Below are 15,702 nucleotides of genomic sequence, written 5' to 3' on the forward strand. Positions count from 1 at the left end.
AATGAGTAGACTGAACATGACTGGGACAGAAGAGAATGCTGACCGCGGGAGGGAAGCTACAGAAAGATTTGTTGTCGGAGGAAGGTATGCACAGGGGCCTAACCCAATGTGCTCTAGCACAGAATTAAGGTATATCCTGTCCAGTACTCACCAAACGCCTTAAGAGGCTCAATCAGCTTCAAGGTGAATGTGCGGCCCCTGGGTAGGTCCTTCAGCATCTTCGCCACCTCGTAGTGCCGGTAGCCAATCAGGCTCTCCCCATTAATGGACTCAATCATGTCACCGATGTTGATCAGCTGCATTCGATCGATGGTGCTACCCTCCTTGATCCTCTGGTGGGTAAAGGGTCGAGAGATAGTCATGGTTAGGTAGGTGTTTCTTAATGTGAAACTGTGGGCTGTTTAGACCACATGCTGGGCTACAGGGCAGAGAAACAAAAACGTCATCCTGCACTAAAACAGGAGTATGTTTTAGCGAGGTGACCATACCACTAGTGGGAAAGGTTATTGCAATGATATTGTTTATTAAACCCAAGTTTGCAGACTAGTGTTCCTGGAGGAGAATATCTACGGATGGCGAGATAATGAATCAAACCGAAATTGGGGGCAGGGCTCCAAAACCAGACACATAGTTATCAATGTTATTGGGAATACATAACAAACCATTTGGCTTCTTTTAAGGTCTGGTTTGATAGTGCAGCGGTAGTGAGATATTATTTAATTACCACAAAAAGAGCTTTAAGGTCCAGGATTGAGACAGGCTCTTAGCTCCAACCACCTGTTGATCATCCTCCCTACAAGCTTTTGAATGGGCTGACAGTGTGTGCTTCGGCTGAAAAAGAACACCTGTGTTGCTTTTTGGTAAAGGATATACTCCATACAGTAGGCCTGTGTTAGTTAGGACAACAAGGTAACGGCAAAGGCAAGCTTTATCACTTCACTGGGAAAAACAATGTCAGATGCCATACATCGGATCTGTTTATTATGAAAAGTTTTGACAAAGGCGATCGGCTTGGCTTGCTTACTGTGAAAAACATATGTTAAAGTCAATAGGCCTTTAAGAACTGATTGTTATTACACTGTGTTAAAGCAAGCAGACATTTATTTTGATAGCTGGAAGCTCACAGATTGCTTTAACAGGCAAGGGTTTGGTGTTTCTTACACCCTATGACAAACACTGTGTGCAGAAGACTATGCATTGTGCAATGGGTCACCCCACTTCAGAAATTGCCTTTACTGCCCAGTAAGTGATTGCATTTCACCTGAAAAGGAGTGTGCTTCAGTGCCAGGGCTAGTAGGCCAGTCCTTTAGTAGTCTTCTCTTTTCTCCAATTATAGGCCCTCTATCATGTCTTTCTTTCTCCCTTTTTAGGTCTCGCCTGGCTATCGCGTAAGCGATGGCTCAGCGAGACTTATGTAGGGGCTTCAGAAAATGCTCCCAAAGGCTTCCCAGGCGGATCGGGTGGCGGTTACGCGCACAACCACGCGCATTCCATTTGCCACCAGCTACTTCCTGCGCATGCACCGCCTCACGCATTCAGAGAGATTTAGTAAGGGGCACAAGACCTTAGGAATGCGGTTTATGGCCAGTGCATGTGAGGCATTCAAGCGCGAAGCTGGCATCTGGCATCGGACTTGAAAGCAGCAGACTGCTTTCGCCAGCGCGCGCTCGGCCTCACTTCCTGCATCCCCTCTTACAACAATTAACTTTCGTTGTAACTCACACCCCATATCCTCGTTCCCTCCCACCCTTCCTTTGATGTCCGCTTTTCTTGTTGTGTACAAACCATGCCACACACTGCTGCACGCCGCACACTGCTGCACGCCGCACACTACCGCACACTGCTGCGCACACTGCTGCATTACACACTGCTGCACGCCACACACTGCTGCACGCCACACACTGCTGCACGCCACACACTGCTGCACGCCACACACTGCTGCACGCCACACACTGCTGCACGCCACACACTGCTGCACGCCACACACTGCTGCACGCCACACACTGCTGCACGCCGCACCCTGCTGCACGCCGCACCCTGCTGCACGCTGCACCCTGCTGCACGCCACACACTGTTGCACACTGCTGCATTACTCACTGCTGCATGCTGTACGACACTGCTGCACGCCGCACACTGCTGCACGCCGCACACTGCTGCACGCCACACAGTGCTGCATGCCTCACACTGCTACACGAAACACTGTTGCACGCCACACACTGCTGCACGCCGCACACTGCTGCACGCCGCACACTGCTGCACGCCGCACACTGCTGCACGCCGCACACTGCTGCACGCCGCACACTGCTTTTATGCGAGTTTATGCTACTGACATTGTAAATGACAATGTCTTTTATTTGTTTTAAAACCAAAACATAAATAAAAGTCATTGTAATTTTACAATGCCAATAGCTCAAACTCTTATAAATGCGAGACCTATTGCATTGCAAATGCTGGTTATATTTATTTTCTTTGTTGTGAATGTCCAACAGCTTCCCAGGCTTTGTTACTGCCTCCTTCCTTGCTGCCGATTTTATCTGCAGTGTACCGCATGTAGTTTTGCAGTGTACCGCATGTAGTTCTGCAATATACCACATGTAGTAAGTATGGCAATGCATCTAAACCAAATGCTTGTTGGGTTTATGTGAAGGGCTAAATGGAAGAATGAGTGAGTCGATGGACAAATGAATGCAAGAATGAGTGGGAGAGAGCACATCTTATGAGCTATTGAATGTCTAAATTCAGTAGGGACGTAAGAAGTATTGTCACTTATAAGCCAGACCTAATGTCCTTTCCCATACTTGTTAAACCGATGCGGTCATTAAGAATACCTGCCCCTAAAATCTTCTTTTGACTGGTTCAAGCATAGACCGTCATTTTACTAGAAAGTTGGTGCAGCATTCAGGACCAGGTCAAGTTCAGCTCTCTGTTTAGTACTGTGAAAGAGGCAAGCACACAGCTGTCGGAGGTGGAGCCATGCTCACACCTAGAAGAGGAGGCGCAATGTGTTGCCATGGGTAATAGTAAACTGACAACAAGGTGATGGCTGACCTGCAATATACATATGAATGCAAACAGGGAATCATTGAGTTCTAGTGGCTAAGTTGCCGACTTTGGAATGTGGAGTCCTGGATTTTTATCCTGTCCTTGGCACTTACTCAAAAAATGTGATTATGGCATTCATTTCAAATAAAACATCTGTGTTATATTACGATGTAAAAAAAAAAAATACTGAACACTGCACTGCCTAAAGTATGTGTTCTTCCCCACCATCTATTACATATGTTTTAAAGAATTTGGCCTCCACACACCATATTTTTGTATGTGCTGAAACATATTGGAGAACTTCTGATAAAGTTAAACAAGCATTTGCAATGCAATAGGTCTCGCCTTTGGGACCTTATAAGCTTTTAGCTATGAAGCACATTATCCTGGGAATTCCTTGAGGTTGTAAAGCAAATGATACAGAGAAACATCTTTTTGCATAGGGAAGGTTTCCATACAGATCAATGTACCGAGGGTTTGCAGCCTAAGATCCAAGACGAGGTATGTCTCTATTGATCATAGATAGTCTGAATTATAAACACACGTTTGCTTACACTTTGAGATTAGTGGTAATGGAATTAATTACCATCTTCGTCTGTTCTTATTTGATAAATTCAATAAAATGGGCAACGTATTTCCCTGAAAATTCTGCATGTGTACATAGTTAGAATAAAATGTCAGCATGCATAGCACCCATTCTTCACATTTCTGCAACTGGGAACTGCGTCTAGTTGCTCTTGTGGAAAGAAAAACTTTAGAACTCTCTTTCACATACACTAATTCTTATACTAGTCCTCGGTATTCCTACTGTAGTCTGGGAAATATACGTATCACAACACTGAAAGGCACACCCTCCTTGAAATAAATAGCAGGAAAGGCGCTATAAATTAATCCAGTCTGTACTATGCTTTCACATTTTTTTGAACGCATCCAACTGCCAGTTTTTGGGTACACTGTTTTTAGGTTCACTTGTATGTGGGAAGCAGACAGCGCTAAACAGCAAGACATCTCTAGCTGCTGCATAAACACAACAAGCATCGCGGCACCGACACTTTACTTTTAATGTTAAAAGTAACGTGTGGGTGCCGCGATTATACCAAAAGTAAAGAAATAGATGTTTTTTTCTATTTCTTTACTTTTGGTATAATCGCGGCACCCAGCGCTTTACTTATAACATCAAAAGTAAAGCGCGGGTTATCCCAAAAGTAAAGAAAACAAGCGGCACTGAAAACGATTGCATTGTGATCGTTATTGTCAACAACTAGTGGTGCGTGCGCACCACAGAGGAGCGGGGGGGGGGGGGGGGGGGAGGGAGCGCGGCAGCAGGGCGAATGCGCGCTGCTGCACGTGCTGGCCACCGTCATGAATGGGCGTTTCAAAGGCGGGACATTGTCCCACCTTTGCCCAATCGCGTGCCGTTTAAATAATAATAAAAAAAAAAAACACGAGCAAGCCACTGCCAGACGGGCAAAGCAAAACCACACGCACGAGCGTGTGGGTAGCTTTCTAAACCCCGTACAAGAGGTCTCGCGCTGCACGAGCAGTGCTATGCACTGCAACGCTAGGTACGAGACCTAAAAAGAACGAATGAGAGAAATGTAAATAGTTCCCTGGCAGAAAGGAAGTCACATTACGTTGGCGTATGGAAAAAGAATGGTACCTTGATAAACGCGTAGCCGGCTCCATTGTCGGTAATGGTCAGCCCCAGCGCATCCTCAGACTTGTACACGTCCACTTCCTTCTTCTGCCCCTTCACATGAGCAAAGATGAAGTCCTCCAAGCCAATCTGCCCTCCAAGGAGCTTATCCATGTCCACCTTGTGTGTATTCAATGTGCAAAACATGACCTGCGAGAAAAAGGATTGTTAGACTCGGACAATGAACCTGTGTCCGTGGAATGCATGGCAGATTGTGTCGGGAACACTCGAATAACCTATCCTGCCTGGTAATGATCATCTGTCATCATCAGAACAAGCGTCTGTGTGGGGCTGTGAAATTTAATATAAAATTATCTTTGAAAAAGTGGTACAAACTTGCAAAAATAGACATTGTATGCATCGGATCTGTGGCTGGGTATTGCTTGTTAATTCACTGCACTACTTTCGAAGCAAACCGTGTACCCCATAGTCACCCTTTGTTAATTGTGGTAGAGACAACAGAAAATTTCTTTAAAGAATCATTTCAACTAGTCGCTATTGTGCAGCAAACCAGCTATAGTTCAGTGGCTGAAAAAGTTGCAAATTTGCTACTGGATTAAATACAGATGAACACTGCATAGGTTTTGCTCTCTGCTAACACCTCGCTGATGGGAAGGATCTCTCCATTCAGGCCCAATCATTTCTGTTAGACACCTGGGAGCTGAAACCCTGTGTAACACTTCACTACTTCTTGAAAGTCCTAAAATGGTGTGTATTGGAAAAAGAAAGTAAACCCTGTTAAGATTATATGCCAATACTTATAAACCAGGGCCACTGGAATAGTGTGATTCTGTAGCTGCAGCGTTTTCTGCATAATTATAGGTGTTCCGCATTTGCCATTCAATCCTGGTGCATAATTTGAAGATTTTTACCAAAAATAGTTTCTAGCTCAAACGGATCAATAGTTACTCAAAAAAAGCAGCAACAGGTGTTGCTACGAAGTGAAATGTTTTTTGTGAAAGCTGACTGCTCACATCACATTTTAATTTCTTAGTACTGTATTTGCGTGTTAAACTAATACTAATTAGGTGAATGCTTTGACCAGACTGGGTTAACGTGTGCAAACTTGGCAACAAAATGAAGTGATACTAATAAAAACGTGCCTTATTACACTGTATAATTTTCTTTTTCTTGCAGCATAATTTGGCCCTGCCTTGTTGGATAACTTCAGTGGCCATGCTTAAAATATCTGACCTCCTTCATCTAGTACTGGCCAAGTACAAATCTCATGTGACGAATAACACGTTCACTTTGATCTTTAAGTTTACGGAAATAAAACAGCCATAATTCAAAGGCCTGTGTGACAAAGTGCACTCTGGTAGTTTCACATCAGTTAAGAAGGTAATTAAAATCAGGCGCTGCCAAACAAGTTCATAATTATAATTTTTTTTAATCATCAGAGGTGCTACGCTCATATTTAAAATCAGTAACTGGTCTGGAGTGTTCAGGTTTGAGCAAACCTATTTTTTCCAGGTCCAATAGAAACGGTCTTGGAGAAAGTACTATTGCTGCCCCCCAGGCTGGGATAGGTTATAAAGCCATTTATAAACAATATTAAACCGATATTTTCACAGTAGGAACGATTATTTGCAAAGAGAGAGAGAGTTGCAGATCTAGCCAAGAATGGTCTTCCCAGTAAATACACCCCAACATCGGACTGTATATTGCTCCCAAAGATTGCAAAGATGTCTAAATCTACATCCTATACAATATGCAGACCTCCATCGACACAGTAGACATTACAGTTGATAATTTTACCATTTGGAAAATGCTGATTTAACAGCTTATAACAACAATAGGTACCATTGGGGCTAATTTGCTGACCTAGAAAAAAGTAATATTTGCAAGACAGTTTCCTGCATAGAAAATTGCGTAATACTGGGAGAATTACTGTATTGAACAAAAACGTAATGCAAGTAGGCTTGGCTCTGGGATTCTGAATCCGGGAAGGCCCGAGGAGGCACAGGTGGGCCAAGAAAATGGATTAGGTGTGGCCAAAAGTCAACAAAAGTTTTGAACGCTGTGCTTTTTTCAGGCAGACGATGACATTGGTCTAACTTTAACAACTCTAAGAAGTGACAGTAACCTATCTTAAGATATACTGGATCTAATTGACAGGAGGACCATTGGCCCTGCCCAATGCTCAATATATAATGTACAGCCGTCCTGTAAGGAGACCGTCCTTTTCCAGGTTTAGCAAAAGAGTCCAAAAACAGTTACAAGCCATAAGAACAAATCATTCACTCAACCATAAATTCAATTAAGGTGAATACCTGGCATGGAGGAAAATTCTGGGTATTGCCTGTACAAATTTAGTACTAAGTTTAAATTCAGGAAAAAAATCCTGGACAAAAGGTCAACTTAAGGGACACATCAGAGAAGGGCAAACAATAATTTTAAAAAACTGTATATAGACGGGTGACACAAGTACTAGCCAAAATAGGTTTGTGTTCTTCCATGCGTAGAACACAAAGCTGAATTGAGCAAGCGTTCACATGTATTGCGGCTTGTTTAAAAAGTAGTAAATATATTAAACAAATGAAAGGGCTGAACAAGTACAGCTTTCTGGGAAGAGTGGCCAGAAGAAAACCACTTCTCCCCCAAAAGAAAGCTGCTGCATGGCTTATGTTTGCAAAGGCAACGCGTGACTTCTAACTATTAGACTTCTACAACACTCCCCTCTGGACAGATGAGACTAAAGTGAAAAAGTTTTGCTATAATGCAGAACAATATATTTGGCAGAAAACAAATTCTGCATATCATTACAGGAACCTCCTACCAACTGTCAATCATGGCAGTGATGGTGATTTGGGCCTGCTTGGCAGGCACAGGAGCTGGACACCTCACAATCACAGAGGCCGCCATTCATTTCTCTCTATACCAGCATATTCTATAGGAAAACATGAGACTATCTGTCCGTAAAATAAAGCTTCAACGAAAGTGGAGCATGCAACATAACAATTATCAAAAACAGTAAATCTACAACTGAATAGCTGGAGAAAAAAAAAAGTCAGGATTTTGGAAAGGCCACATTTAAGTCCCATCGCCGTGGTGTAGCAGAACTTAAAGAAAGCAATGTGTTAAAACAAATGCCCTCAAACATCACCGCGCTAATAAGGCATTGCACAAATGTGACGATCTACAGAGGAACACAGTCTCGCAAAACGGAAAGTGGGGTTGAATTATTGTAGAGCACTGCAACTACTAATTAATGAATCCAGAGGCTGTCCATGCAAATACCAAAGAGTGTGGGGAGCTTTTATGACGTAACTTTTGGTTGCATAAATTGTGTGGGCATTGTTAATTACCGATATACAAAATGTGATATGGGAATGGGGGGGATGAAGTATGTACATCTAAGTGACTTGTATCGGTGTGTCTTAATCAAACCACTGTTAACTAATTTTCCGTTCTTACTTGAAAAGACAGTAAAATGGTTTATTAAAGAAATTCCAATCCGAAGAAATTTTGAATGAAGGAACGGGACAGCATTTTCCCCAAGTTATTGCTGCGAAAAAAGATTCCACGAGGGGCGGACTTAATGTTCTTTTACACGTAATGATAAAATGAAGTTTGTGAATATTATTTACAACTTGAGGGTTAATTTATCTACAGTTCAGAGTTGGCGAGGACTAAATGATGATCGAATGTATATTAATATGTAAAACAATAGAACCTTACAAGGGTGTACCTACTCACTTCTTCTCTAGGTACTTTTTACTTTATGATTTACTGCAATACGACTGTAAATACATATCTAATGTTCAGCCCAAGGAATCCCTTCATTTCTATTGAGAAAGAAGTAAGGGTGCGGTTTTGTGGAAATGTTACAATTTTATGGCATTTTTGTTTTGCAGTAACAGAGTGGGCCTCAGCCAGAGGATTTTCTTGAGTCGATGGTTTAGAGAAGGCTGCCCAACAGGATCCTCTGTCTCACCCAGTGGGTAATAAACAAGAAGCCTGCGAGCCACTGAGAAGAACGAATTGGTCTCAGCATTTCAACCAAGGAGTAAAGGGAGAGTGTGTGCCTGAACGTGTCTCCGAATCACTAGTGATTTACAATTATGAAAACCCTTCTAGTCCCTCTCCAAGAATAAGGCTGAGATGAGTCCCTGATGTTCTCAGCGAGACTGAATAAACACACTTACACTCCAATCTCAGTAGAAACCTGCTTTAAGCAGTGTACCAGAATGGTACCCAGAATTGTAGAATACTTCCAGCATGCGAGAAATTCACCTGATTCGTAGCACTGCAAACACCGTGTGTTATAACTGCTCACCACAATGGTCATCAAAGTACTAACCTAGTAAGAATCGTGCTGATCAAGTCCCTGCAAGACGCGAATTGTGACATCTTGGTTCAACATAGATCTCCCTCCGAGCCCTTCAAATTAATGAGCTTTCTCACGTCACATTTAGGCAGAAGGAACACGCCCTTCCAAGCAGAGATGTTGGTCTGCAGAAAGCCTTCAAGAGGCAGACATACTTATAAATGAAGGACAGTGCCGCAATGTAAGAGCACACCAGAAAAGGGCGTTTGATAAAAAAGGAAAAAGCACCAGTGGCCGGGTCCTGGAGATTCATGGGATTCTAGAAGCTGTCCAGAATCCCAACAGTACTACTTTGCTAGACATGTCATTCACTTGGAGAGATCTAAAACAGCGATTCACAGTGCACCCACATAGGTAGAATAGTCATTCTTCACACCTGGTTAAAAAACTCCATCCCAGATATCCACACATGGCTAGCCCAGTTAGCCACGTCATTCATTCGTCAAACATTCAAACATGGCTTCAACAGTCATTCATCAAGCACTAGCACATGAACAGAACAGTCAGTCAACAACCCCTGAAACATGCTTGGAATACTTGCGTGCAGACATGCAGATAAATCTGGAATAGGCGCTGACTAAGCATTTACACGTGGCTGCACATATTTACTCCTCATGCATTATATACATGCCTAGAATAGCCATTTACCAATCAGTAATACGGGGCTGGAAACGTCATTCACCGAGCAATTAAGCATGGTTAGATTAGTAATCAGGCAAGCACTGTGCACATGTCTAGAATAATCATTTCCCCAACATTCAGGTATGGCTAAAGTGGTCAATTACAAAGCATTCATAAAAAGGTAAGAATGATCATTCACCATGCATATGCATTCACGTATGGTTAGAACACCCCTTCGGATATTCACATGAAGGTAAAACAATTCTCTAATCGCCGACATGAGGCTAGAACAGTCATTCCCAAAAAGTGACTGTTTCTCCAACAGTCACATTGAAGATAGTCGTTCACCAAACATTCATACAGCACTCGTATGCTTTCGACCGGTCACATGCTGCAGAAAACTTTACAAAAAACGCACACGTTGCCAGAATAGCGTTTCACTGTATATTATAAAATGTTATTGTCCGGCTGGAGCCTCCTGGGCAAGATCGAGGTCTCCCTGTAAATACTCATTCAGTAAACAGAACAGAATTTGGGAACTTTGGTCCCTAATCATGAAGTTCAAATGACTACTAAATCACACACAAAAATGGCAATCCCCAGGGCTTCCTCGTTCAATAGTATCACAGCATAGGTTCTGGGGCATACTAACTGCACATCTGGCCTCTAGGGCATACTACCTGCCCACCTGGCCTCTGCATTTCAACACACCATAAACTGTAGACCATCACACGTGCGAAACGTCCCAAATACGATGGCACTACTTCTCCAATCAGATGGGGACCCCACCATTACAGGCAGAAACAGGATTATGATATAAACATGAGAGTTCTGCAAAACAGACCTAAAATTCTCAGAGCCAAAGAGGCAGGAGTTATTCTTCAGGTTTCACCACAGGTCGCCTCTTGCGTGATCATAACACAGAGTTATGCTACATCACAAAAAAAAGTGCCATACTTGGGATTTAATTGCTCGAAATTTCACATTTTGAAAAGGGCGCCTTCCAGTGTTTCCAGGAGAAAATTCAATTGGTTTGGATTTGGCCACCAAATCATGATTATAATGTAAACAGCCCACGCACACCAGAAAGATTATTGTTTTTTAACAATGGTTAACTTACACCAATCCTTGCACTGGGCACAGACAAAAATTCCCTCTGCCCCTACCATAGGTCTTTATGTGCCAGAGGGACCCCTCATCATGCACTATAGCCCCTTGCCCCCACAATATTGCAGTCCATCGATCTACAAAATCAAATGCCGTTCTGTCAGCAGGCACAGACAACTTATTACACTTTCTGGAATAGCTCGAGAACAAACTCACCAAATGTTACCCCTCTCTGCTATGATTTCATGTCACTGTATATCCACTTTTATTTCACCAGGAACTAAGAGGTCAAGACAAAATGCACTAAAGGTGGCGGTAGGTCCAAATAAAAAGCAATGGTGGATGCTCGACAGCCAGTGTGGGGAGGGGATGGTACAGGTAAGTGGGACTGTCTATGAAAGGAAAGATGGACTGGTGACTCTGGCTGCATGCATATGTGTTGAGTCTCAGGGGCGGGCAATGCTGGATATGGACAGAAGACAGTCTACTTTGTTTCTACACGCTACCAGTAAAGCACAAAAAACAGCAAGTGCAGCATTTTACAGTAAATAGCCTGACAGCAGCATAGAGGACTGTCACTCGTGTACCACATTAGGTACCCCAGACGCTCACTTTGATGACTTTGGTCTGGCCTGCCATACCAATAAACTAGTTTTCACTGTTGAGCTACGCTCGCCGTATTTTGTGCACAGGTCCTGCAAACCTGGATCACAAGGGGAAGGGCACTTTGTTCTGCGTCCTACAAAAAAAAGAGGATCTCGGGTCCATCATAGGTCTCTTTTAGGACTCACATGCTTAAATTTGCACCTAATATTGGTATTATTTTCGGATTAACGTAATAAAGAAAGATATGGTTCCAACATTTTTTATAGCACGTGCCAAGCAGAGAAGGTTGCCTGCCACCCGTTAAAGCAAACACAAGGAGATAATGGATGGAGCGTCTCACTTCGCCAGTGAGCTAAAGAATGAGGATGGATTTAACCCAGATCTGTGACCGGGGGTGAGTGTCTGAAAAGTTTCAGCGCTGCGTCCATCATCTCCTTGTGTTTGCTTTGTTCGCCCTAAGTGGCAGGGTAGGCCCAGACGTGGGTCCCTTGCTCACTTTGCCACTGGATTCAAGCTAGCCTGGCTGATGAAGGGAATTACCCAGAAACCATTCCCAGGATGCTTGTTTCCGGTTCAGGGAAGACCTGGCTTGGCAGTTCGGGCTGGACTGTTCCCATGAGGCACAGGGTCAAGACTGATTTGCATATAGCTGGGTCTGAACTGAGGTGTCAAAGTGAGCTAAAGAATGATGATGGATTTAACCTAGATCTGTGACGGGGGGCGAGTGTCTGAAAAGTATCAGCGCTCAGTCCATCATCTCCTTGTGTTTGACCTGTTATTCACAGCACTCTAAAAAGACAAAAATGGAGGTAGGAAACACTGTGAAATTAAAAGAAAAAAAGGGGTGATATCTCAAATGACATAAGTGATGACATCATCCAATGATTGTGAATGTTTGAGTGTTAAACATATATACTAAGGTACCACAAACGTAATTTAGTATAATTTCTGTACTACTACTGAATGATTAAATTTTTTGACGTAGATTATGTGAGTGGCTGTGTGACTGTATGTATCCGTGTGTGTCTGAGTGGCTCTATGGGTGTATAAGCGGGTGTGTGAGTAGCTAAGTGGGTGGCTGTACTAGTGAGTGGGTGGGTGTTCCAGTGGCTGTCCTGGTGAGTGAGTGGCTGTTTGAGAAGTTGTATAGGGGTGTGTGTGGGTGTGTGAGTGGTTCTGTGGATGATGTCATGAGTGATGTCATTTGAGATGTCATCAGTGATGTCACTGACCATGTCATGAGTGATGTAATATGTGAGGTCATAAGCAGTGCATTGCAGGGGCGTAAGTTATAGTTAACTCAGGTAACAATATCTGCTGAATTTCTATGGTTTTGTACGAGTGAAGTCTGAACTTAAATATAATGCCCCTGTAACCTTTGTTTTTTCCTGTGAATATCTAGGTTTAAAAAAAATTATATTTCCCAACTATATTGTCCATGTGTAACCTTTGTTTTTTTAGTGAATTTCTACTGTTATATATATATATATATATATATACACACACACACACACACACACACACACATACACTCACACACATTTACACACACACACACATATATATGTGTGTATGAAAAAAGAAAAATGTATATTCTATTCCCTTAAAACTTGGAGAAAAACATGTATTGAAACCATCAAATGCAACCAGGAGGAAACCTCAGGAGCATCACATTGCAGCGGCTCTATGAATGCTATTGCATCGGAATAAGTTCAGAGATGTCAGCCTTCCATCAAGCCTGCTTCCCTCTACGACTTTCCAAGCACAATAAAAAAACTCCAACATTAGAGAGCTGCCATTTTGCATGAATCTCCAACTTATCACCACAAAAGGCAAAACGTAAACAACTGGTACCTCCCGACTAGTCCAAAACATCATAAATTAAACAGATATGACTTGACAGTGCAATATGATGTTACAACATCCATGAGCTACCAATCTGTATAAACCCTTAACTGAATCATCATTAAAGAGTGCTGCACACCCAGGTTGCATTTTAACTAAGCCAAAACATAATGAACCAATTAATTGGAGTCCAAAGGAAAGTCACAAGACTGACACAGTCTCAGCATAAATCTTCACCTCTCCATGAAAACAATAGCAAGACGAATTCCTCTAAATCTAATTATTATTAACTTTACTGAGTCACAATACTACGGCTTCATTATACTTCGTCAATGACGTCATAAGCTTCTATCTCTAAAGACAAACCTAAGCAAACATTTTGAACTGTAAGACAATATCCTGCTTGTTTTAAGGGAAGTTAAAAATAGCACAGTGGCACTAAGGCTTATGAGAGCTTATAGGCTGCACTACAGTCCAGTAATCGGGGCACACATCTAAAGACGCTGGAAGGCGATACCGGAAACGTGATACTTAAGCCTGAAGCCAGTGACTATGCTAACAAGCGTGTAGCTTTAAAGATGAAACCTTGCAGGGGAAAGTAGGGAAAGCTTCATCTGGAGATGCAAGGTGGGAGGGAGGAATGGTAGGTTGAATTTCTTAGTAAAATTAGTCGGCGAACGGAGCAGCAGACTGTTGGAACTCTGCCAGGTGCCTCACCGGTCAATGTGGAGCGAAGAATTACAGCATGTCGGGCCCTCTACCCTTTTCAGTAAGGAGCACACTTTCCCTAAGACACTCAACCGTACAGTGTCCTTACAAAGTCCATTGTTCAAACACTGTCCCTGCAAACCCACAGCTGCCTAGCTTTCAGCTTGCTTCTATCATTTCCATAATTTGTCTGTACTTATGTATCACATTTCAGTGACTTATGTGACAGTGAGTGACATTTTATATCGACTAGAACAAAGCAGTTTTATTTGTGTAATGACAATCATGAGAAATCAACCGTTTTATGTAATGGTCTGAAAAAAGCGTTAAACATCTGCAACACTCGTGAAGCGCTAGTGCGGGCCAACAGCTTTTTGATTTTTAAACATGCCACAGGACACCTGGCAGCCATGTTCTTCCTGCTGCATACCTCTGGGCCCTGTGCTGATGGAAAAGCTTGCTTTTGGACAGGATGTAACTATCACTCCCCCTCTGTACTGATTCAAACACGTACAGTAGCAGTCATTGACCACCTGGAGTAGCAGACACTGAAATTACCGAGGCGGACCCTTCCTCAGAGATTTCCAATGGCCGGTTGTCATTGTGCGGCAAGGGACTTGGTCTCCACACACTTCCAGAGGTGAGCCGTGACAGGGAGACAGTCTTGTTCTGACTCTGGCAGTGGGCAGCCCAAGGGCCCAAGCGATAATGGACCAGGACTCCGGTTTCTGGAGGAAGACCTAAACCTGAAGAGGAATCCACTGGTGGTAATACGTGGTGAGTAAGGTGATGCCTCAGTGCTATATGAAGCTCTGTGTAGGTAAATAAAATAGTGCAGGGGAGGCCCTATCCATCTTTTCTTTCTTGTTACTCATCGGAAACCTAACACTCGCTCTCCCTTTTTCATCCTTAGCCATTTACTCCTTCCTCTCTTCCTTTGCTGATTTCTTCTGCTTCGCTTTTGCTTCCTGTCCGTTTCTCTTCATTACCCCCTTTCCCAATCCTTCATTCACCCTTCCTGCACCCAAACTCTGTGCTTCACCTCTCCATCACCTTTATCCTTTTAACTTTTCCCTCATTCCTCTCTCCATCCCTCCATCTCCCAGGCTAACCTTTACTGTTTTCTCTCCCTTGTGTCTCTCACTCTCTCTCCAACCACACTGTTTGACTTCCTCCTCTGTTCTCCTCGACTCTGTCAGTTGTTACATATTCCACTTCTCTCGCCGTCTGCATTTCTCTCCATCATCTTGCCCATCTCACCCCTCTTTTGGTCTTTCTCCTTCCTGCCTATGTCTCACCTCTAACTTTCCACTGAAACAAAAAAATGCAAGACTCTGACCAAGAATATTGCTCATCTGGATAGGAGTCATTTGATTTGGGCCAAAACTATCTTGTTATTCAGGCTGAAAATATCAGCACCGTTCAGAGGTGCTGCGCACTTTTTTTGCTGGTAGTCTGAGTCAACTGCCATGTTATGTATTACATTTACGGGTATGAGGGTGAGAGGCCAGGAGGTGCTTAGCTGAATCGATAGCCGAGTGCTAGCTCTGTCTGGCTCCTGTTTGTGTTCAGCTGGCAAAAGTTAGCTGTGGCTACTTGGTGGACAGGGTACCAGATCATACGGGGATATTCTGCTTACCCATTTTGCGATTAAGTAATAAATAAGCAGGAGGCCTAGACGGATGCTTGATTTCAACTAGACATTGGTGTATCCATGGAAACATCACCGATATTCCCGGGGTTGGCA

General features: G+C 43.2%; 1 protein-coding gene across 1 annotated transcript in view; it reads right to left on the bottom strand.

The window, feature by feature from the left end:
* The window catches only part of GIPC1 (GIPC PDZ domain containing family member 1), a 44,770-nt gene that overhangs the window by 15,628 nt on the left and 13,440 nt on the right, over positions 1–15,702 (bottom strand). Inside the window, exons 3-4 of the mRNA XM_085654312.1 lie at positions 4,703–4,888; positions 152–332 (exon numbers count right to left, since the gene is read on the bottom strand). Coding sequence (XP_085510438.1) covers positions 152–332; positions 4,703–4,888 — 367 coding nt within the window. The remainder of the gene's footprint in view (positions 1–151; positions 333–4,702; positions 4,889–15,702) is intronic.

Source organism: Triturus cristatus, chromosome 4_1 (assembly GCF_964204655.1).
Source record: "Triturus cristatus chromosome 4_1, aTriCri1.1, whole genome shotgun sequence".
NCBI lineage: Eukaryota > Metazoa > Chordata > Amphibia > Caudata > Salamandridae > Triturus > Triturus cristatus.